This window comes from Lynx canadensis, chromosome A3 (assembly GCF_007474595.2).
Source record: "Lynx canadensis isolate LIC74 chromosome A3, mLynCan4.pri.v2, whole genome shotgun sequence".
Lineage (NCBI taxonomy): Eukaryota > Metazoa > Chordata > Mammalia > Carnivora > Felidae > Lynx > Lynx canadensis.
The window spans coordinates 51,619,837-51,645,926 of NC_044305.1; the positions used below are offsets into that span (position 1 = coordinate 51,619,837).

General features: G+C 40.5%; 1 protein-coding gene and 1 pseudogene across 1 annotated transcript in view; one reads left to right on the top strand and one right to left on the bottom strand.

Moving 5' to 3' along the window:
• Positions 1-10,864, bottom strand: part of LIMS1 (LIM zinc finger domain containing 1) — a 157,011-nt gene extending 146,147 nt beyond the window's left edge. The window contains exon 1 of the mRNA XM_030310277.1: positions 10,711-10,864. Within this exon, the coding sequence (XP_030166137.1) occupies positions 10,711-10,742 (32 nt within the window). The 5' untranslated portion in view covers positions 10,743-10,864. The remainder of the gene's footprint in view (positions 1-10,710) is intronic.
• A 13,864-nt stretch (positions 10,865-24,728) lies between these two features.
• On the top strand, positions 24,729-25,793 carry LOC115509690 (annotated as a pseudogene).
• The last annotated feature ends 297 nt before the right edge of the window (positions 25,794-26,090 follow it).

The window sequence follows — 26,090 nt, forward strand, 5'->3', positions numbered from 1 at the left end:
ATGGAAAGTTTAACTGAGTAGTTGATGATACCAAGGAATTGTTAGTAATATTTTTCAGGTGTGATAATGATGTTGTAGTGACATTTAAAAAGTTTTATTAGAAGAGTCCTTATCTTTTAAGGATACATATTAAAATCTTTGTGATATGCCATAGGAAAGAGAGGAATGAAAAAGATTGGCCCTCAAAGATTTACCATCAGTCAATAATTAGTGAAGCTGAGTGGTAGCACATGGGGATACATTAATCCCTCCAGTTTTGTAAATGTCTGAAATTCTCCATAACAAAAAATTTAAAAGTACAGATTTCATGACATTTTCCCCCAAGAAGTACGGGAAGAGGGTGAGCAATCTGCAGTTAGTATGATCCCCCCACGCTGTTGGTCTGTGGCCCATGTATTGAGACTGAGAGTCACGAATCTCCCCTACAATGTTCCAAATAAAGCAGCCCCTGGTTCAACACTGCCATGACCGATATGTCTCTACCTCCAAAGAGATCTCAATAAACATTTGACTGATCCCCACATCTTAAATAAATAACAGTAAGTCTATAAACAGGTGACAAATGATCGTTTCCTCCTTTAAATTTCTAAAAGACTTTTTAAAACTTCTCCTATGATACCTGTATACACATATGAGATGCAATACCAAGTAGATAAATGTAATCCCTCACTATATTATAATATGCTCCACGGCATACACAAATGAATGCACACTGAATTGGAACTATCTTCCCAAATTATAAATATACTTAGTATATACAAGCATAGATAGCCAAGAGTTCAAACTTAACATAGGAGTCACTTGTGTGTTGCACACAAGTATCCACACACTAAATTTTAGTAAATAACTTAATCTTATCCAATATGTTCTCTAGGAGGCCAAGAAAGAAAAGACTAACAAGAGGTTGAAGCAGCAGGGAAACCATCTTCAAGTTTAAGCTGGGCCTTGAGCACAAGATTGGAACTCTCTGCCTCACAAAAAAGGAAAAAACCAAGTTCAGAAAGAAGAACTGTTGTATGTCTGGCAATAAGATGATGTAAAGAAAGAGTAATGGGGAATAAACTGGATAGGCTGGCTGGCACGCGAAGATAAGAGAAAGATTGAAATACAGGCAAAGTAGAGAGCTCTGACCTACTGAATACTGAAGCAAATGGAGGAGACACAGGTGAACCCCGGCTCTGTCATGAATGTGGAACTTGGTGAGTTCTTCATCTCTTGAGTTTAGATCACTCATCTGTAAAAGTGGGCATAAAAAAACTCTACCTCACGATGTGACTGTGAAGGTAAAATTTGTTACATAAATGTTCAACATCTTTAAAGTACTTTTTTGTCGAAGTAGGTAATTAATAAAAGGTGGTTATCACTAAGAAAGCTTTCAAAAGCTTTGTCAGTGGACTGACAATGAAACGAAATTATCTAAATAAACATGGATGACTAAACATCATTTGAATTTCTTCCTAATGTTTCATGGGTGCTGGGTCTCCACCACTATATACACTATACTGAAGAGTAAGTTAAACCAAATGTGAAAGCTATGTGGTTTTACTCAAAGTGTGATGGGTTTATTCAATGGTGTCACAGGCACTAAGCAGAACCAGCACTGAATTTTCCATTCACTAACAAATGAAGAAATAAAGGAGAAATAAAGTTGATTTAAATCTAGTTTGTTTTTTCTTTGGACCATTAACAAATTTTGATTAAGACATTCCTTTAGATTCAGAGATCACAATTTGGCAGAAAAAGTTAGACACTATACACAAACAAGTATAACACAAACAGAAGCTGATAACTACCAAAAAAGTCTAAATGCTTTCAGAGGACAAACACAAGCTCTGAATGCCTAATTCCCCAAGCACACAACAAGGGCTCAATAAATGTTCCAGAAATTCATATCTTCATGAGAGAAGTGGCAATTTTGTCCCAAGTGCCAAAAGGACACAGGAGAATACGTTTTCTGGCCCAAAAGGAATAGTATGAACAAAGACACAGGGACGGGAAACACTAGATGTTTTCAGAAAATGGCAAGTAGGTGAGAGTTTAGTGAAACACAGACTAAGGGAACAGTGTGTGACAAGGCTATAAGACAGGCTGGGGCCAGACCACAAAGAGCCTTAAACTTTAGGCTCGAGAGTTGGACTTTGAGATAGGCAATAAAAAGCCTTCTCGATATTCTGAAAAGTGGAGTAATATGACCAAGTGGTGCTGCAGGAAAATCTGGAGCCAACATGAATGACAGAATAGTCAAACTGGAAGACACTCTAGAGTTGACACCATGTCTTATTTGCCTTTTCAATCCCCACGCTGTATGTGCACTATACCTTATATATTAAAAAATCTGTGGAATCTACTGAATTGAGAAGAAGGAACACCAGCTGTGGCAGAGGGCAGCAACTGCATCCCCTCTCTTCCATATTATATTAGTAAGGCAGATTCCATACGGAATAGCAGTGCGTCCAGCTTTAAAACAAAAAAACACACAAAAACAAAACCAACAACTACTACACTACAATGAGAAATAATTTACAATCTGTTTAAGCAGCTGGTATATTTGTCACTTAACTGATATATCAGTAAAGAAGCCTATCGATAGGAAGGAAACTCTCAGACTATGCCATGTGAGGGCAGTGGACATGTGTGGGTAAAAAGACTAAGGTTCTGGGAATGAACAAATACAATCACCATCATGTGTGCCTACGGAATCCCATGCCCCAAAAAACACATTTCACAAAGGAATCCACCTGAAAAAAAGAGTGACATCCAGGACCTCTGTGACAGAACAATTCTAAGGCAACATTTAATAATTCATTTGGACATTTCCAGAATCACTATGTTAATGGGCTCAGATAGATAAAAGGCTCAGCCTTCAAGGCATTTACAATATAGATAGGAAGATAAAATATATATGTAACAAACTATTAACAGTGCAATTTGAATGCAGTAATAGAACAAACTAATGTAGCACAGCAGAGAGGACTCCACACTATCTTCAAAGTTTGGGGTCTAGTCCTAAGCACTAGAGCCACTCATTCTGGGCCTTGAACAGAGATAAATAAAATTACCTCTCTATCCAACTCCTGACCTATAAAAATAAAGGAACAGTTTAGTGGACTACTATAGTAGGCCACAAAAGCATTGAATACATCAGTTTAGTAGATTCTTTTTCCCACATGAAAACATTTTTTAAATGCTAGGCAAATTTCTTAGATCTTCATGTTACTGTAATTGTGTTTTCAGTATATGCTAACAGAAAGCATACAGTACAAAAATGCTACCACAAATCTCATAACACTTTTAAAAGAATCTGTACTTTATCAACATTTAAATGACAAACAGGAACACACAAAATTATGTGTTCCACCTCAATGTTTAATATGCATATATATTTTATTTCGCATTCTCTAAGTCTTCCCCAGCCTTAATATTGTTTTCTTACACTCACTTGAAAGGTAATCAGGACGAGGGTAGAAAAGTTAGTAAGAAAGGAATGAGAAAGAAATATGGATAAAAAAAAAAATTCTAAGGTAGGAACTCAGCAAGAATGTGGGTACAGGAAGTAAAGGAAAGGAAGAAATCACAAAGGACTGAATCAATGCATTAACAGACAGTGAGGTCAGAAGTTGTAAGCTTGGAAAAAAACAACCAGGATGATAGGAAAAAATCAACATCAACAACTACAGTTAACTATTAACTGAACACCTACTATGTTCCCTGGCATGAAGTCAGACCCATTAAAAAATTTACATGCACAAGGTTAAAAAAAATCAAAACAGGGTGCCTAGGTAGCTCAGTCAGTTGAACGTCTGACTTCAGCTCAGGTCATGATCTCATGGTTTGTGAGTTTAAGTCCCATATCAGGCTCACTGCTGTCAGCACAGAACCCACTTCATATCCTCTGTCTCCCTCTCTCTGACCCATTCCTGCTTGTGCTATCAAAGAAATAAAAAGTAAACATTAAAAAAGATTTTTAAAAAAATCAAACCGTACGAAAAGGCACATAGTAAAAAAATTCCCCTCTCATTCTAGATTCCTAAATTCCTTAGATTCCTAGACTGCCTCTCCAGGGGCAACAATTACTAACAACTACATTTGTATCTTTCAGAAATCTTTATATTTGCCATTATATTTAATGCTCACAATGATTCTCTGAGATAGATATTACTTCATAAATTAAGGAAATAAGCTTAAAGAGCTTAACCGGGTAAGGCCACAGAGCCATGAAGGGACAGAAGTGGGACTGGAACATGGGTCCAACCATCCATGCACACATCACTCTACCCTGAGGTATCTCCTATGGAAGCACTGGCACAGATGTTCAAAGGGCCTTGTAATAACAAAAATCTGGAACTGAAATGTCTATCAAGGGCTGGTTATGTAAGTCACATCACATGCATACTTTGAACTACTATACACAGCCGATCTAAGTTAAACTTACAGTAGATCTAGATATGCCCACACAGGAAAACCTGTAAGACAGCTTATTAAGTTAGAAAAAATAACTGCAAGGAAGGGGTGTCATAGACTCTGGGTCTGGAGTTCTTTCTTGTCCAGCAGAAAGTGGGATGCAGGATTAAAAATGCGAGAGATGCTAACATCCAGGAGAAGACAAGAGCCCCAAGTAAGGGTCGTTGCTCCGTTTTATTGGGATCAGAAGGCTTACAAATGTGGTGATGGGTGTGCACAAAGAGACCATGAATCTGTGAACATTACTCAAGGGCATGGGGGAAAGGGGGTTTGAAAGATATGCGGGATTAGGGGTTTGGGTCAATACAAAACAAAATCCTGGTGCCAGGCAGAAGGTTGTTTACAGCAGACATAAGGCCCCACCTCTGTTTACCTAAACTGGCCTAGGGGACAAGAAAGACAAAGCATGCTATCTCAGGGTCAACAAGGCACCTTTCTTTTGCTAATTAGCTCCCCTCTGGGCAACTTCACTCTGCTGAGGTCCACTGCCCTATTTACCTGTTTACCTAATTTGGTCCTTCCTTCTGTGAAAGCAGCTTTCAGCTATTACTAAATTGGGGGGCATTCCACCCTGAATACCTAATCTTGTTTACCTCATCTTGGATGTTTGCATCCTGAGGTTCCCTATTCTATACCTTTGTCTATACTGAGAACCTCTGCCCCACTTTACCTATTCTGGGGGACTTTGCCCCGTTTACCTAATCTTATTTACCCAACTTGGGTGTGTATATCCTATGGCTTCTATTTCTTTATGCCTTCCTAACCCATGGGTGCAAGCTCAGGGAATTCCTAGCTTATTCCCACATTGGGGCAATACTGTTTAATGGGCTAGAGTTTTCAGTTTGGGATAATGAGGAAAGTTCTGGAGATGGACAGTGGTGATGGTCGTACCCCAATGTGAATGTACTTAATGCCACTGAATTGTACACTGAACAATGAATAAGATGGTACATTTTGTTACATGTATTTTACTAAAATTTAAAAAATATCCTTTAAAAAAGGCAATTGCCAAACAGTACAACTATGATTGCATTTTTATACACAGAGTATGTGTGTGTGTATATACACATTTTTGCAAACAGTTTTTATCTGTTTTTATCACTTTATCATACATGACCCTCAGACATCCTGTTAAGACCCCAGACTTCAGGTGTCTCCCCCCCCCAACATATCTGTCAGCATTCGAACTCAATTGCTAGCACCCTTTTACCTACCCTACACAGAACACACTATTCAGAGCCTGACTATCTGTAACTTCCCAACCCTTATGTTAAATGTCCTTGTGGACTCATCAAACTCCAAACAGGCTCCAACATGAAGGAAAAAAAAAAAAAGAAATATGCAGGAAAATGCTTCCACCTCTCCCCCCTGTGAACTCCAGTGTAGAAATGTCTGATGAGATCAAATAAAAGAGATGAGATGATATCAGTATGAGGGGAGATAAAACCACTGTGGGGTAGAATGCACAGTGTGTAGCAGCAGGTGAAGCAGCCTTTGCTTCTCAAGTATCTTAAAATTGAAGTTTTTGGAAGACAACATGGCAACAGTCCAGCATGTAATGTAGATAATACTCCTGTGGGTGGGAAACCACAGCTTAAAGCATAATTACAAGAAATGTTAAAATCGCAAATGGCCTGAGATGTTTTGTCTTCTATTTAAGTGCACCTTAACTAAGAACATGACCTACACTGGGGTTTATTTAAATGATTATCTGAAGAACAAACACAACACTATTAAAAATAGAGACTCTCAGAGCAAAGCTCTGCTCTCCCATTATAGATCTGCTATAGCTATTGAAGTTTCTCTGACCCAGTGGAGGGGCAGAGAAAGGCCCTCTCTAGGAAGATAGGAAAGCTCAAGTGCTATATCCACATTGGGCAAGAGAAAGAGCTTTCCAGAAGACAGTTCAAGGGACTACCAAAAAGGAAAGGGATGGGAATGATAATACGTGGAATCTAAAAAACAAAATGAACAAACAATATATAAAACACAAACAGCCTCAGAGAACAAACTGGTGGTCACGGGGTGGGGGAGATGTGGCAGGGGATGGGGTCAGGGCAAACAGTGTGAAGGGCATTTACAGATTTCCAGTTCTAAAATAAATTAAGTCAAGGTGATAAAATCACAACATAGGGAATACAGCCATAATTCTGTAACAACACTGTATGGTGACATGATAACTGCATTTACCGTGGTGAGCAATTTGTAACGTATGCACTTTGTAATGTATGGAATTGTCCAATAACTAGTTGTACACCTGAAACTAATATAACATTGCAGATCAATGATAAAACAAAAAAAATCAAGACAGCATTCCTGTTGGATTGTTGTCTCTAAGCTCATACGGCACAGAACAACCAGAATTGAAGGTATCTTTTCACCACCTAATTTTCATTAGTTTTCTTAAAAGTGAAGAGCCCAATTTCCTCACCAATACAAACAAACAGGCATACAGCACTGAAGTTTTAGGAAGACCCTCGCTGCCATGACATTCTCCCTTTTCATAACACTAGTCATCCTGTCCTGAAAATCCTTAAGGGCAGAAAACTGCTTTTTCCATAGTGGTTCTTCAAGTCTTAGCTAGTAAGTCCCACTAAAAACTTCCAAAACCAGAACACACACACTACAACAAGCCTTTAATATATATTTTAAGAGAAATCTTTCTATATATCTTTTAAAAATATCTGCACTTCCCTCATCATTTAGGATTATGTCATTAACAGTGGTTCTCAAAATGTAATCTCAAAACCCTGGAGGAGGTGGTGGCTGGGTGGGGGGTGGGGGGGTAATCTCCAAGACCTTTACAAGAGGTCTGGGAGATCAAAACCCTCTTAATAATGGTGCCAAGAAGTTCCAAAAAAAGTTGCTGTAGCCTTTTGCACTGTACTGACACTTTCACTGACAACGCAAAAGCAAAAGTGGGTATAAGTGGGTATAAAAGCTGGTCCCTTAGTGGTGCAACTGAATTCCAGCCACTTTGAAATAATCCATCAATTTCTTAGAAAGTGAAAACTGAAATTACCATACAATCCAGCAACTACACTCTTGGACATTTATCCCAGAGAAAGGAAAACTTGTTATCTACATAAAACCAGTTCATAGTATCTTTATTAACAGTCCACACCTGGAAATAGCCCAAAGATCCTTCAACTGGAGAACAGACTGTCCCATACCCATACCATGGAGTACTACTCAGCCACAACAAAGAACTACAGCTTGGAGGCATGTCCAGGGAATTAAGCTGGATTTTATAAAAGGCAATCCCAAAAGGTTATATATGTCTGATTTGCTTCTATAAAATTTTTGAAATTACAACATTTTAGAAATGCTAAACAGATGAGTGGTTTCCAGGCTTTAAGAAAGAGGAAGAAACATGGAGGTGGGTGTGGGTATAACATGGCAACACGTGGGATCCTTGTGATCCTGGAACCATTGTTCTAGTTCTTGACTGTGGTGATAGACACATGCACCACCACCTGTGATAAAATTACACAGAACTAAATACACACCCTCCCACCACCACCACCCCCCATACACACATGACTAGGAAATCTGAATAAAACTGATGGATTGTATTACCATCATATCATGATTGTGATACTGTACTACGATTTTGCAAAATATCATTGGGGGAAACTGGGTAAAGGATACACTGGATCTCTCTTAATTATTTTTTATAACTGTATGTGAAACTATAAAAACTTCAATTAAAGAGGGGCACCTGGGTGGCTCTGTGGGTTAAGCGTCTGACTCTTGATTTTGGCTCAGGTCATGATCTCCCAGTTTTGTGGTTTCGAGCCCCACTCAGGTCATGATCTCGCAGTTTGTGAGATGGAGCCCCACATGGAGCTCTGCACGACAGCATGGAGCCTGCTTGGGATTCTCTCTCTCTCTCTCTCTCTCTCTCTCTGCTCCTCCTCAACCTGCACACATGCACGCACACCCTCTTTCTCTCAAAATAAATAAATAAACTTAAAAATTTTTCAATTAAAGAATGCATACCTATGTTCATAGCATCATTATTCACAATAGGTAAAACATACAGCAATCCAAGTAACCATCAAAAGATGAACAGATAAAGAAAACAAATGAATGGTACTTATAAACAACAGAATATTATTCAGCTCTAAAAAGCAAGGAAATTCTGACATGCTGATGAACTTGGATGAACCTTGAGCATATTATGCCAAGTGAATGGTACTTATAAAACAAATGAATGGTACTTATAAACAACAGAATATTATTCAGCTCTAAAAAGCAAGGAAATTCTGACATGCTGATGAACATGGATGAACCTTGAGCATATTATGCCAAGTGAATGAAATAAGCCAATCACAGAAAGACAAACACTGTATATAATTGATTCCACGTATATGAGGTACCTGGAATCATCAAAATCAGAGACAAAATCAGAATAGGAGTTACCAGGGGTTGATAGGGAGGGAGGAAAAGAAAGTTGTTGTTTAATGGGTACAGAGTTTCAGTTTTGTAAAATGAAAGAATTCCAGAGATGCATGGGTGGTGGTGATGGTCATCCAACAACATGAATGTACTTAATACCAAAAAAAAAAAAAAAAAAAAAAGTATTGCTAATAGCAAATTCAAGATGGGAAGGGGATGGGATCAAGGAGGGATGCTAGATCAGGAAGGTGTTCAAGGGCCTTAAAAGGAAACAGTTTATGTTTTTTATACTGTGTATCCACTGTATCATTATTCTTTATATCTTACATATCTTTTAAATTTTGTATCGACTTGATATTCAGTTAATTTTTCAAAAAACGAAAAAATGTCCTTGATGAAGTGGTACAAATTATTAATGTTATTAAATCTTGACTTTCTTGTTACTTGTGATGAAAAGGGAGGTATGCATACAGCAGTTCTGCTGCATACCAAAGTAAGGTGGCTGTCTCCAGGAAAAGCACATGTGTCCCTGAGTGATGAGGTGAATTAAATGTTCTTCAGGATATACCATTTTTACTGGAAATAATAAGTGATAAACTATGGTTTTTAGACTGGTACTTGGCAGACATTTCCTGAGGCTCAAAAAAGTGAGCCTCTCACTTTGAGGAAAACAACTGACAGTAGTTTCCTGCCAATAATAAAATCAAACTTTCAACTGAAATTCCGAATGGTGGAAACTTGTTGCCACCACCTTGAGCTTGGCATGTTCTCATACTTAGATTTCTAATGAAATCAGTGGTAATATTAACAAATTTATCCGTAGTATAGTACAATGAAATGTGTCAGCATTTGGAAGATGTGCCTAACTCTATGAACCAACATTTTCCAAATGACCAACATATGATGTTACAATGGGTAACAAGTCCATTCAAACTGCAAGACAGACCAATGAATTTTAACCTAACAGAGTGTGAAAAGCTCATGGTAAGGTTTCAGATTCCACTTCCAAACGAATCTACCATTGGGGGTAGCAGCAAAAAATATCCACAAATTATCTGAAAAAGGTATTAAAACACTTCTCCCTTTTCCAACGACATATTTGTGTAAGACCAGATTTTCTTCACACAGGTTTTCAACCAAAACACATCGCAGTAGACTGAATGCAATGCATTTAGGAAACTCTAGTTGTCCTACTATGGCAGACATTTAAGAGATTTGCAAAATGTAAAAGAACACCACTCGTCGCACTGATTTTTTTGTTTAGGAAAATGATTATTTTCATAAAAATGTGTTATGTCTGTTAACATATCACGAATTAACTGTTTCTCTAATGAATTAAACATTTTTAAATGCCTCAGATTTCACTTCTAATCCAGTAAATACCTACAGGAATAACCATCACAAGCAAAAAGTTCTTATTTTTAAAATGCGTGCTAAGACCAAGACGTTTGAGAGTCGCTGGTCTATATACGTGCTCGAACCTCTGGGATATGAATTATTCAGTCAACAAGCATCTGCTGTGGGCTGCTGCGCTAAGCCCTCGAAGGGCTTAGGCGATATTGGACACGTCACCAATAACTAGTGGAACCTCTCATGAGCGGCCGCCAGCCCTGGTCTGAGCGCCCCAGGGGGCAGCGCGGAAGCGTGGCTGCGGGAGACCGGGGACGCTACCGCACTCCGCGCTGGGATCCGCGGCCACCGAGCGGCTCGGGCCGAGGCCGGAGCGCGGGGAGAGAGGCCGCCCGCCCCCGGCCGGCGCGCAGGCCCGCGGGAAGGCCGGGGAAGCGGTCCGCTGCCGACGTGGCGGGTGCCGAGCGCAGGGCGGCCCCGGCAGGACCCGGCCCTTACCTGTTGGTCATTCCTGCCGCCACGCCCAGCATCTCTTCGCAGTTGGCCGTTGTCCCTCTGCACTTTGGCTGCCGGCGCAGCTCCGACCGCCGTCTCCTCCCTCGCGCTTCGGCCGGCTGCTGGCGGGCTGGCGGGCGGGCCGCAAGCAGGAAGGAGAGGCCAGCAAGGGGGGGGAGGCCGCCGCCGCCTCCGGCCCGCAGCCGGCAAATGGCTGGGCGTGCCGCGCGGGGGCGCGCGCGGGACAGGGTCCAGGAGAGGTGGGCGCGGGGACCCGGCCCGCGGCGCGGCGAAACGCTGCCTCTTCCCCGCCCTAGCCCCGCCCCGCCGGCCCCGCCCTCCTTGGCCGGTCCTCGGCCCGGCTCCCCGCCTGGTCCCCCGCCCACCCCGTCTGGCTCCGCCTCCAACTCCTTCCCTTCCGGGGCCTCGTCCTGCCTCCGGCCGGTCCTCGGCCCCACCTCGCTAACTTTAGCACTGCCCACCCCACACTCCGGCGCCGATCCGCTCCCAGCACCGCCCCGGATGGCCCCGCCCCCAATACGCCCCCGCATCTAGGCCCCGCCCAGTCCCACCTCCCCCCCCCCCCCACCCCCCCCCCCCCCCCCCCCCCCGCGCTCCATCCCGCGTCTCGGCACCGCCCAGTCCCGCCCTACCGTCACAGCCCCCGCTTCCAGCTCCGCCTCAGCTCCGCCTCAGCTCCGCCCCTGCCCGATCTCTCCCCCCCAGCTCCGCCCCGAGGCACGCGCCCGAGACCAACCCTGGGTGGTGGAGAAAAAGGCCCTAGGGCCAGACTGCGGCTTCCCCAGAGCTCCAGGCTTACGCTGGACGTAGTGGGACTGGCCTGCTGCTCCTCTGGGGTGACGCTGTCACCCCGCGAGCGGAGGAACTGTTAGGTTTTCCTTCTTCGAGACACCTCTGGCTGGGCTGACGGACCGCGTGGCTCTGCCCGAAGACTTTGGGCCCAGAGTGTTGGAGTTCCACCCCATCGTGAGGGGTCCCGAGGAGACTCCGTAAGAAGGTGAATGAAGTAAGCTCCCCAGACTCTCGGAGCGGTCCTTCTCTGCATTAGCCAGTACTGAATCCCTGTTCACGAAGCCTGGCACGTTCTGGGGTGCCCTCTAGGATTTCACAGCGCTGACAAATGGTGAATTTGGGAAAGTTAATCTTTTTTGAGATGGTCTTGTCTCTGCATTGTTTCTTCTCTTGCTGGTTCTCATCCTCTTTGCTTATTACCTCCACCAAAACCTGAACTCTATCAAGGATGTAATATAGGTTACACAGCACAAATATACATGATCTCTTCAGGATATCAGGTCTTATAACCATGTGCCCCACCAGCCTGTATATGTGCGGAGTGGTCACTGGATGACTTTGATCTTATATCAAAATTCTAAACAGAGCAAGGGTTCACATGTAAAAAGGGGGAGCATATTAAAATATTAGAAGAAAACACAGGAAAAAAAATTAAGGTTGCTCTGGAGAGATACTTTCCAAACAGGATACAAACCCCAGAAGTCCTAAAATTAAAGATGAATAAATGTGACCAAATAGGAATATTAAAATTTCTACATAGCAAACAAATATGAGAAATAGCAACCAAAAAAGGTCTAATTTCCTTATTACAAAAGGAGTCAGTAAGAAAACGTTCAACCACTCAGAAAAATAGACAAGGTATATACACAGGTTTCCACAGGAAAAGAAATAGAAATGACTTTTAAAAGTACAAGAAGGTATCCAATGTCATAATTAAAATGTTAAAAAAAATTTCACATAAAGGCAAAAATTAAAGTTTGACAATATGCTGTTCTGATGAGAATATAGGGAGCACAGGTACTTTGATTTACTGATGATGGAAGAATAAATCTACACAATTTTTACTGAGGACAAGTTAGCAATATCTATCACAATGTAAAATTCAGCTCCACTTTGACCCAGAAAATCCACATTTTGGACTTTATCTTACAAATGTATTGTGTGCACATAAAAACTCTGTACAAGTTTTAAAGATACAAGGGGAACTAATTATAAACTAAATGATAAAATGACTGGGATTTTCTTTAAAATAAAAGGGGGGGTGAGGGATATAGGTAAGAATGTCAGTGAAACAAAACTGGCCAGAAGTTGGTAATTGTTGAAACTGGGTCATTGGTACATGGAGTTCTTCATATTAGTTTGCCTACTTTAGTGTATATTTGAAATTCCATAATGAAAGGTTTTTTAAATGGAAACCAGAAGAATGTAAAAGGAGAGTCATTGCAGTTTTGTTTTTAAGAGCAACTGAGACAGTTTATTAACCAGGATATTAATTTTAAAAATTATAGTTTCTATATACAATAATATTCAGCTCTTAAAATAAGAATGGCTAACAAGTACATGAAAAGATGCTCAACAACGCTAATCATTAAGAAAATGCAAATCAAACCATAATGAGATACCACCTCACCCCATTAGGATGACTATTATCAACAAGTGTTGGCAAAGATGTAGAAAAATCGGAACTCTGTGTGTTATTGCTAGGAATGTAAAATGGTGTGCAGCCACTGTGGAAAACACTATGGTGGCTCATCAAAAAATTAAAAATTGAGTTATCCCATGATCCAGCAATCCCCCTTCGGTGTGTATATGTTCAAGAGAACGTAAAGCGAGATCTTGGAGAGTATCTGTACATGCATGTTCATAGCATTATTCACAATAGTCAAAGGTGGAAACAACCCAGTGTTTCAAGGTTTCAATGTCCATTGAAAGATGAATGGATAAACAAAACGGGTGTATACACACTGAAATATTAGTCAACTATAAAAAGGAAGACAGTTCTGACACATGATAGATAAACCTTGAAGACATGCTAAGGGAAATAACCAGACACAAAAAGACAAATACTGTATCAATCCACTTATATAGGGTCTAATGTGGTCAAATTCATAGAAACAGAAAATAGAATAATGGTTGTCAGGGGCTGGGAAAGGAGAATGGGGTTGATTGATTAATGGGTACAGAATTTCAGTTTTGTAAAAAGAAAAAGTTCTAGAGGTTGGTCCCACAACAATGTGAATCTACTTAACACTACTGTACTGCACATTTTAAAATGGTTAAGCTGGTAAATTTTATGTTTTGTATATTTTACCACAATTTAAAAAATAAAAATAAGGCAGATGTTATGCAGTAATAAAGAATGATTTCCAATGACACATTTTAAATAAGGAAATGACACAAGGGGGAAAAGTTTGTTAAAGTATGCTATCATCACATACACACATTCACCTGCTTGTATGTGTGGAAATATCTGGAATGATAAGATATACAAGAAACATAACAGAAATTGAATCTGTAGAAGGACTAGGGACTAAGTGAAGGGCAACATGCACAAGATCTATATTTCCCTAATGGAGTATTATATATTCATTAAAAATTAGTTATGAGACTGTAGCAATATGAGAAAATACACAATATGATTAATTGTATGGGATAAGTTAAAAAGTTTACATAGAGTGTGTGATTTACAAGTAGGTTAAAAATGCTTAGTAATTGTGTTTTGTTTGAAGAACAGTCAATGTGATGTTTTTCTACATTTCTGTTTTTTAGGAAATGATATGTATTGATTTTTAGAAAAAAATAAATATCAAAAAATTTAAAGACCTTATTTGTCTTGATTTCCCATCTCCTGACAACTTTCATCTCCCACTTCTTTTGAACAAGCACTTTTTTTTGCATGTGTTTACCAAGTGCTCCTGTTTTTAAAGGTGGAGTAAAAGATGCATTACTGGATAAATTGCCTTAATTGTTGTTATGCTTATATTTCATAAAGCAGGTTTCTTTATACAGTAGCTTGCTTCCAACATGCTGTAGTTTGTGATCAATTAATCATGCTGTCAATTCAGGATACTTGGCTAAAAACAGTGGCTTCTTCTTGGTTTCTTATTGGTGGTTTTAAAGTTGTAGTTCATTTTTGTCATAGCTATCCTGTCTGTGGAATGTGCTGTCTGGGGGAGACTGCTTTTGTGGTTGACCAATATCTGTCACAAAGCTGTAAAAAATGTTGTCTGTTGGTCTTGAATGCTAACTTGAATCTCTTATTGCTCATGTTCCTACAGAGTTTCCCAGAATGAAAACACAGATGTCCCCAAAACTGTTTTGCTCATTTTTGTTCTCACTCCCATTACCCAGCTTTTAAAAATGAAATTTGGTATTTGTAAGTTTGTGTATTATATGTAGGTGTATACATACACACACAAGCACACACACAAATCACATTACTGCAAGTATTTTGAAGGTTGTGTTCATAATAAACACTTATTTAATATGGTTTTTTTTTTTCCAACTTCATTAATCTCCAACAAATACTTATATAATAAGAGGCCAGGGAAAAGGGCATTTATTTGTCCCCAAATAGCAGATTAATAACTACCATGCTGCTTTCTGTCTCTATGAATTTGGTCACTCTGTGTACCTCATATAAGTAGCATATAGTCTTTGCTTGCTTGCTTGCTTGCTTTATTTTTTAAAGCTGTTTAGTCTGACATGTTTTCTTTTTTTTTTAATTTTTTTTAATTTATTTTTGAGAGAGAGAGAGAGAGAGAGAGAGAGACAGAACATGAGTGGGGGAGGGGCAGAGAAAGAGGGAGACACAGAATCTGAAGCAGGCTCCAGGCTCCGAGCAGTCAGCACGGAGCCTGATGCGGGGCTCAAATTCACGAGCCCTGAAATCATGACCTGAGCTGAAGTCAGACACTCAACCGACTGAGCAACCCAGGTGCCCTGCTTGCTTGCTTTTTTTAAATGTAGGTTCTACACTTGAACACATGATCCCAAGATCAAGAGTTGCATACTCTGCTCGCTGAGCCATCCAGGTGCCCCCAGTATCTGCCATTTTGTGACTGGCTCATTTCACTTAGCATAATAACATCCATAAGGTTCATCCATGTTGTGGCATGTGTTAGAATTTCTTTCCTTGTTAAGGCTAAATAAGATTCTGTTATACAGCATATATCATAGTTTTAGAGCTGATTTTATACACACTGAAATACCAAAGTTACATATACACGTGGGTCTATTCTGAGCTCACAGTCCTAGTCTATTAGTCACTTTGTCTATCTTTGTGGCCTCTCTTAATTTTTGTCATTTTGTATAATTGTTGGTATTTATTAGAGAAAGTCCCTGGTCCTTGATTTTCTTTTTGAGAAGTGCCCAGGTTATTGCCTTTTCCTCTCCAATATACACAATGATTTTCTCCAGTGCCATAAAATTCCTATTGTATTTTGGTTGAAATTGCTTTGAATCTATAGATTATTTTGGAAAAAACTGCCATCTTTGTAATATTGAGTTTTGCTACTCATGAATCTGGTCTACTTACTTAAGTCTTTTAATATATATTTAATAAGCTTTCTCACTTTCTAGGGGTGTTGCATTTCTTTTCTTATACTTATTCCTAGTACTTGGTATTCTCTGATTTACAATGGTGTCTTCTCTTTACATTTTCCAGTTGCTTGATGATAGTACAATGAAAATAACAACTGACTTTTAAAATATTAACCTTGGGATCGGGGGGAAGATGGCAGCGTAGGAGGATGCTGGGCTCACCGCATCCTGCTGATCACTTAGATTCCACTCACACCTGCCTAAATAACCCAGAAAACCGCCAGAAGAGTAGCAGAATGAATTCTCCAGAGCCAAGCATACGACGAGGCCCACGGAAGAGGGTAGAAAGGGCAGAGAGGCGGTATGCGCTACACGGACTGGCAGGAGAGAGCCAGGGCAGAGGGGCAACCCGCCGGCCAAGCAGAGCCCCGAGTCTGGCTTACAAAAGCGGAGGGGCGGGATGGAGTGTGTTCCGAGGGCAACCAGGACTTAACATCTGGAAGGTTATAAGCTAACAGCTTTGCTCGGAGAGTGGGAGGGCTGGAGGACAAAGGGAGGGAGAATAGTTGAGCCCCAGATGAATGACAGAGCTCTGCTTGGCGGGGAACAAAGGCGCTCGCCAGCGCCATCTCCCTCGCCCATCCCCCAGCCAAAATCCCAAAAAGAACCAGTTCCTGCCAGGGAACTTGCTTGCACTGCACGAACACCCAATGCTGTGCTTCTGTGGATCCATCCCTCTGGTGGGTGGGACTCCCTCCATGTGCCGCAGAGCCCCTCGCGAAGTAGATCACCAAAGCATAAGCAAGCTGAGCCTGCCCCTTCCACCCCTGTGCACCTTGCCTATCCACTGCAGCTAATACGCCAGATCCCAGCACCACAAGCCTGGCAGTGTGCAAGTAGCCCAACGGGCCACACCACACCAGCCACAGTTGAATCCCACCCTAGGAGAGGGGAAGAGAAGGTACATACCAGTCTGACAGTGGCCCCAGCAGTGGGCTAGGAGCAGACATCAGGTCTGACTGCGGCCCCCGCCCACCAATGCAAGTTATTCAAGACAGCACACGGGAAGTGCCCTGCAGTTCGACACCACTCCAGGAAGTATCCAAAATGACTAAACGGAAGAATTCCCCTCAAAAGAATCTCCAGGAAATAGCAACATCTAACGAACTGATCAAAAACTATTTAAACAATATAACAGAAGTGAATTTAGAATTATAGTCATAAAATTAATTGCTGGGCGTGAAAAACAGTATAGAGGACAGCAGAGAATCTATTGCTACAGAGATCAAGGGACTAAGGAAGAGCCAGGAGGAGCTAAAAATGCTATTAATGAGCTGCAAAATAAAATGGAGATGACCACAGCTCGGATTAAATAGGCAGAGGTGAGAATAGGTGAATTTAGAAGATAGAATTATGGAAAAGAAGCAGCTGAGGAAAAAGAGAGATAAAAAAAATCCCAGGAGTATGAGGGGAAAATTAGAGAACTAAGTGATGCACTAAAGAGAAATAATCTACGTATAATTGGTATTCCAGAGGAGGAAGAGAGAGGAAAGGTGCTGAAGGTGTACTTGAAGAAATCGTAGCTGAGAACTTCCTGATCTGGGGAAGGAAAAAGACATTGAAATCAAGAGGCACAGAGAACTCCCTTCAGATGTAACTTGAATCGGTCTTCTGCACGACATATCATAGTGAAACTGGCAAAATACAAGAATAAGAGAAAATTCTGAAAGCAGCTAGGGATAAATGTGCTCTAACATATAAAGGGAGACCATAAGACTCGTGACAAATCTCTCTACCTGAAACTTGGGAGTCCAGAAAGGAATGGCAGGAAATCTTCAATATGATGAACAGAAAAAATATGCAGCCGAGAATCATTTATCCAGCAAGTCTGTCATTTAGAATAGAAGGAGAGATTAAAGGTCTTCCCAAACAAAAAAACTGAAGGAATTCGTCACCACTAAACCAGCCCTACAAGAGATCCTAAGGGGGATCCTGTGAGAACAAAGTACCAGAGACATCACTACACGCATGAAACCTACAGACAACACAGTGACTCTAAACCCATATCTTTCTATAATATCACTGAATGTAAATGGACTAAATGCGCCAACCAAAAGGACATAGGGTATCACAATATAAAAAAACAAGACCCATCTATTTGCTGTCTACAAGAGACTCATTTTAGACCTGACGACACCTTCAGATTGAAAGTGAGGGGATGGAGAACTATTTATCATGCTTACTGAGAGTCAAAGAAATCTGGAGTAGCCATTCTTATATCAGACAAACTAGACTTTAAATTAAAAGTTGTAACAAGAGATGAAGAAGATCACTATATAATAATTACAGGGTCTATCCATCAGGAAGAGCTAACAATTATAAATGTCTATGCGCCGAATATGGGAGCCCCCAGATATATAAACAATTACTCATAAACATAAGCAACCTTATTAAAAAGAATGTGGTAATTGCAGGGGACTTTAATACCCCACTTACAACAAAGGATAGATCATCTAGACACATGGTCAATAAAGAAACAAGGGCCCTGAATGATACATTGGATCAGATGGACTTGACAGATATATTTAGAACTCTGCATCCCAAAGCAACAGAATATACTCTCTTCTCGAGTGCACATGGAACATTCTCCAAGATAGATCACATACTGTGTCACAAAACAGTCCTTCATAAGTATACAAGAATTGAGATCATACCATGCATACTTTCAGACCACAATGCTATGAAGCTTGAAATCAACCCCAGGAAAAAGTCTGGAAAACCTCCAAAGCATGGAGGTTAAGGAACACCCTACTAAAGAATGAATGGGTCACCAGGCAATTAGAGAAGAAATTAAAAAATATATGGAAACAAACGAAAATGAAATACAACCAATCAAACGCTTTGGGATGGCAGCGAAGGCAGTCCTGAGAGGAAAATACATTGCAATTCAGGCCTATCTCAAGAAACAAGAAAAATCCCAAGTACAAATCTAACAGCACACCTAAGGAAATAGAAGCAGAACAGCCAAGACACCCCAAACCCAGCAGAAGAAGAGAAATAATAAAGATTAGAGCAGAAATAAACAATATAGAATCTAAAAAACCTGTAGAGCAGATCAACGAAACCAAGAGTGGTTTTTTTGAAAAAATAAACAAAATTGATAAACCTCTAGCTAGACTTCCAAAAGAAAAGGGAGATGACCCAAATAGATAAATCATGAATAAAAATGGAATTATTACAACCAGTCCCTCAGAGATACAACAATTATCAGGGAATACTATGAAAATTATATGCCAACAACTGGACAACCTGGAAGAAATGGGCAAAATTCCTAAACATGCACACACTTCCAAACTCAATCCAGAGGAAATAGAAAGCTTGAACAGACCCATAGCCAGTGAAGAAATTGAATCAGTCACAAAAATCTCCAACAAATAAGAGTCACTGGACCAGGTGGCTTCCCAGGGGAGTTCTACCAGACGTTTAAAGCAGAGATGATACCTATCCTTCTCAAGCTATCTCCAAAAAATAGAAAGGGAAGGAAAACTTCCAGACTCATTCTATGAAGCCAGCATTACTTGATGCCTAAACCAGACAGAGACCCAGTAAAAAAAAGAGAACTACAGGCCAATATCCTGATGAATATGGATGCAAAAATTCTCAATAAGATACTAGTAATAGAAGTCAACAGCATATAAAAAGAATTATTCACCATGATCAAGTGGGATTCATTCCTGGGCTGCAGGGCTGGTTCAACATTCACAAATCAATCAACGTGATACATCACATTAATAAAAGAAAAGAGGGGCGCCTGGGTGGTGCAGTCGGTTAAGCATCCGACTTCAGCCGGGTCACGATCTCGCGGTCCGTGAGTTCGAGCCCTGCGTCAGGCTCAGGGCTGATGGCTCGGAGCCTGGAGCCTGTTTCCGATTCTGTGTCTCCCTCTCTCTCTGCCCCTCCCCCGTTCATGCTCTGTCTCTCTCTGTCCCAAAAATAAATAAAAAACGTTGAAAAAAAATTAAAAAAAAAAAAAGAAAAGATAAGAACCATATGATCCTGTCAATCGATGCAGAAAAAGCATTTGACAAAATTCAGCAACTTGCTTAATAAACACCCTCGAGACAGTCGGGATAGAAGGAACATACTCAAAGATCATAAAGCCATTTATGAACAGCCCACAGCTACATCATCCTCAATGGGGAAAAAACCGAGAGCTTTTTCCCTGAGAACAGGAACACGACAGGAATGTCCACTCTCACTGCTGTTGTTTAACATAGCGTTGGAAGTTCTAGCATCAGCAATCAGACAACAAAAGGAAATCAAAGGCATCAAAATTGGCAAAGATGAAGTCAAGCTTTCTTTTTGCAGATGACATGATATTATACATGGAAAATCCGATAGACTCCACCAATAGTCTGCTAGAGCTGATACATGAATTCAGCAAAGTCACAGGATACAAAATCAATGTACAGAAATCAGTTGCATTCTTATACACTAATAATGAAGCAACAGAAAGACAAATAAAGAAACTGACCCATTCACAATTGCACCAAGAAGCATAAAATACTAGGACTAAATCTAACCAAAGATGTAAAAGATCTGTATGCTGAAACTATAGAAGGCTTATGAACGAAATTGAAGCTAGATATAAAGAAATGGAAAAAACATTCCGTGCTCATGGATTGGAAGAATCAATATTGTCAAAATGTCATACTACCCAAAGCAATCTATACATTCACTGCAATCCCAATCAAAATTGCACCAGCATCTTTTCGAAGCTAGAACACGCAATCCTAAAATTCATGTGGAACCACAAAGGCCCCGAATAGCCAAAGTAATTTGAAGATGAAGACCAAAGCAGGAGGCATCACAATCCAGACTTTAGCCTCTACTACAAAGCTGTCATCATCAAGACAGCATGGTATTGGCACAAAAACAGACACATAGACCAATGGAATAGAATAGAAACCCCAGAACTAGACCCACAAACGTATGGCCAACTAATCCTTGACAAAGCAGGAAAGACTATCCAATGGAAAAAAGACAGTCTCTTTAACAAATGGTGCTGGGAGAACTGGACAGCAACATGCAGAAGATTGAAACTTGACCGCTTTCTCACCACCATTCACAAAAATAAACTCAAAATGGATAAAGGTCTGAGTGTGAGACAGGAAACCATCAAAACTCTAGAGGAGGAAAGCAGGAAAAAACCTCTCTGACCTCAGCCGCAGCAATTTCTTACTTGACACATCTCCAAAGGCAAGGGAATTAAAGCAAAAATGAACTATTGGGACCTCATGAAGATAAAAAGCTTCTGCACAGCAAAGGAAACAACCAACAAAACTAAAAGGCAACCAACGGAATGGGAAAAGATATTTGCAAATGACATATTGGACAAAGGGCTAGCATCCAAAATCTATAAAGAACTCACCAAACTCCACACCCGGAAAACAAATAATCCAGTGAAGAAATGGGCAGAAAACATGAATAGACACTTCTCTAAAGAAGACATCCAGATGGCCAACAGGCACATGAAAAGATGTTCAATGTCACTCCTCATCCGGGAAATACAAATCAAAAACACATTCAGATATCATCTCACGCCAGTCAGAGTGGCCAAAATGAACAAATCAGGAGACTATAGATGCTGGAGAGGATGTGGAGAAACGGGAACCCTCTTGCACTGTTGGTAGGAATGTAAATTGGTGCAGCCACTCTGGAAAACAGTGTGGAGGTTCTTCAGAAAATTAAAAATAGATCTACCCTATGACCCAGCAATAGCACTGCTAGGAATTTACGCAAGGGATACAGGAGTACTGATGCATAGGGGCACTTGTACCCCAATGTTTATAGCAGCACTCTCAACAATAGCCAAATTATGGAAAGAGCCTAAATGTCCATCAACTGATGAATGGATAAAGAAATTGTGGTTTAGGGGCGCCTGGGTGGCGCAGTCGGTTAAGCGTCCGACTTCAGCCAGGTCACGATCTCGCGGTCCATGAGTTCGAGCCCCGCGTCAGGCTCTGGGCTGATGGCTTGGAGCCTGGAGCCTGTTTCCGATTCTGTGTCTCCCTCTCTCTCTGACCCTCCCCCGTTCATGCTCTGTCTCTCTCTGTCCCAAAAATAAATAAACGTTGAAAAAAAAATTAAAAAAAAAAAAAGAAATTGTGGTTTATATACACAATGGAGTACTAGGTAGCAATGAGAAAGAATGAAGTATGTCCCTTTGTAGCAACGTGGATGGAACTGGAGAGTGTTATGCTAAGTGAAATAAGCCATACAGAGAAAGACAGATACCATATGTTTTCACTCTTATGTGGATCTTGAGAAACTTAACAGAAACCCATGGGGAAGCGGAAGGAAAAAAAAAAGGAGGTTAGAGTGGGAGAGAGCCAAAGCATAAGAGACTCTTAAAAACTGAGAGCAAACTGAGGGTTGATGGGGGGTGGGAGGGAGGGGAAGGTGGGTGAAGGGTATTGAAGAGGGCATTTTTTGGGATGAGCACTGGGTGTTGCATGGAAACCAATTTGACAATAAATTTCATAAAAAGAAACACCTCATCACCAAACCCCCCCCCCCCAAAAAATATATATATTAATCTTGGGGCTCCTGGGTCACTCAGTTGGTTAAGCATCCAACTCTTGATTTCAGATGATTACCTCATACTCCATGAGATCAAGCCTTGTATCAGGGTCTGCACTCACAGCGAAGAGCCTTTTTGGGATTCTCTCTCTCTCTCTCTCTCTCTCTCTCTCTCTCTCCCCTGACCCCTGCTCACACACTTTCTCTTTCTCAAAAATAAATAAATAAGCATTAAATATGTATATATATTAAACTTATGGGCACCTGGGTCGCTCAGTCAGTTAAGCGTCCGACTCTTGGTTTTGACTCAGGTCACGATCTCACCATTGGCGAGTTCGAGCCCTGTGTGGAGCCTGCTTGGTATTCTCTTTCTGCCCCTCCCCCCACTCATGCTCTCTTTGTGTCTCTCTGTTTCTCTCTCTCAAAAAAAATATATATACCTCTTATAATCAGCCAAATTGCCAGGTGCTTCTATTTTTTCTAATAATTTATCCATAGGTTTTTGTGTGTTTTAAATGTTAACTATCATATCAGTTGAGAATTATAAATTTTATTTTTTCTTTTCTAGATCTTGTGCCTGTAATTTCTTTCTCTTATTTTTTACACTATCTACAGCTTTCAATGTCACACAAATCAAAGTAATTAAAGTGAACATCATGCTATCATTCCTGATTTTAAAATGAATGATTCTAACAGTGCCTATTTAAGATGATGTTTGTTCCTCATTTTTCATTCACATTCTTTCTCTGTATAAGAATTTTTTTCTATTTTTCCTTTACTTATAGTTTATATTAATGTATGTTGAATTTGATCAATACCTTTTCTCCATCTCTCTCTCTCCTTTTTAAAATTATTTTTAATGTTTGTTTTTGAAAGAGAAAGAGGCAGAGCATGAGCAGGGGAGGGGCAGAGAGAGAGGGAGACCCAGAATCCGAAGCAGGCTCCAGGCTCTGAGCTGTCAGCACAGAGCCTGACATGGGGCTCAAACTCACAGACTGCGAGATCATGACCTGAGCAATAATCAGACACTCAGCTGAATGAGCCACCCAGGTGCCCCTCTTTTATTTTTTGACTTTTCTCTTTTTATCTATTTTTTAAAAGTTTATTCATTTTGAGAGAGAGAGAGAGAGAGCCAGAGAGTGGCAGAGAGAGGGAGAGAGAGAACCCCAATGGCGGGTACAAACCCCAATGCGGGGCTCACTCCTACCAACCATGAGATCATGAACTGAATCAAACCCAAGGGTTAGACACTTAACCAACTGAGCCACCCAGGCACCCCTCTTTTTATCTGTTAATGTAATAAATTGTACTTATGGATTTTCTAATATTAAACTATCTTGCTACTTAGGATAAACCCAAGTTATGGTGTATTATCCTCTTTTATATATAGTTGGAATCAATTTGTTAATTGAATTTTCTTTCAGAAATTTTAGAACTACAGTTGACCTTTGAACAACGATCAGGTCAACAATGCTGAAAATCTGTCTATAACTTTTGACTCCCCCTAAACTTGACTACTAATAGCCTACTGTTGAATGAAAGCCTTACAAATAACATAGTTGATTAACACATATGTTGTATATGTATGTATTCTATACTATATTTTTACAATAAAGTAAACCAAATAAAAGAAAATATCATCAAGAAAATCATAAGGAAAAGAAAATAAACTTACAGTATTGTAATGTATTTATTTTAAAATGCATGTATAAGTGGACCTGCACAGTTCAAATATGTGTTGTTCAATGGTCAACTATACAAACAACCATCATAAATTTATGATGTGGTTTCCAGGCTTTCAGATTGAAAACACTGATACTGTAGATTGTAGGTATGTTAAGAACTCTCAGTGATCTTTCTGGTAGTGACTAATGATTGCTTTTTATCAATTGACTTCAATTCTCTTCACCATACAATAATTAACTTCCTTGTTGACAGTTGGCATGAATCATCTATCTCAGGATCTGAATAAGAAAACTATGTACACATCTCTCCTGCTTTCTCAGAGACTTGCTCTTCCCGGGCATCTGTGGATCCCACTTCCACATCCTCAGTGGGAATAGCACCCCAGAACCTCCACACCCATGGCCACTAGCCTGAGGAGGCCCTCTTTCACCTCCTGTTCTTCTTCCTCAACAGACACAGATGATGAGGGTGTGCATGGCACCTGCAAAGATGCTTCTATATGTAAGAGGTGATTCAAAACTTAAGGCCTTGCAGATCTACTTGAAAGCAGCAGAGCTCACAAGAAAAGAAACAAACAAGTCTGTTTAGGTTTACAGTAAGCATTGGCTACTGGCATGACCCTTACATCCAGCATTTTGTTAGACTGTCTGAGGAGAGGGAGGCCTCTGAAATTAACAGAATATTTTGCTGAAGTCCATGGCATCAGTCAGTATTTTTACTGAAGACAGAACGTCATTGTTAAATTCTAAATCTTGGAGCTGGGATGGATATCACCATCTGGAGATTAAAGGATGAAGATCTCCCAAGTAAATATTTTGAAGTCTACTTTCCATTGATAGTCACGAGAAAGCATAGCATCAAATCAAACCTTTCTTATCACAACCCATCATGAAACTACATTCAGAGGGCACACTTCAAATCAATGGACACCTGTTGGATTCAAAGAGATATGCCATTATTGAAGCAGATCTCTGAAACTTACCTGAACTGGAAGAGAAGCTAAAGAAATGTAACATGAATCCACAATTGCCAACACTCCTGATAACTGAATGTGTGCTGCTTTACATGACTTTGGAGCAGATGGCCAAGTTTCTCAAGTGGGCAGCCAATGGTTTTGGGACTGCCATGTTCATAAACTATGAACACACATGGATGACTGGTTTGGACAGATCATGATTGAAAACTGCAGAGGCAAAAGTGTGACCTGGCAGAAATGGAGACCTGCAAGTCATTAGAGTCACAGAAAGAATGGCTCCTGTCTAATGGGTGGGAATTGGCATCAGCAGTTGACATGATGGAACTGTACAGCAGATTGCCTCAAGCTGAAGGGAACAGAACAGAGTCTTCAATTTCTGGATGAAATGGAGCTTCTCGAACAGCTTTTGCAGCATTACTGCCTTTGTTGGGCAACCAAAGGAGGAAATGAAATAGGTTTGAAGGAAATCACTTATTAATCTGTTTGAGGCCCATGCTGAGCTTGGAGCTGAAGACACTGACCTTCCCAGAGTTGACAGGCTGTGTTTCCTGGCTGGTGGCCAGCTGTGGTCCCATCCCACACCCAGAGAAATCTCAGTTCCCAGGGCTAGGCACCACCTGCTGTGCCCATTGACTTAATTTAAATAAATCTCAGTTGCCAATTAAAAAAAAAAAAAAAGAAAACTATGTAAAATTAATTGCTTAATGAAGATGCTTCAAATTTCAATCAATGCATTTTAATGCTATTTGTGGATTATGTGTGCTATATTTGTAATTTACATTTT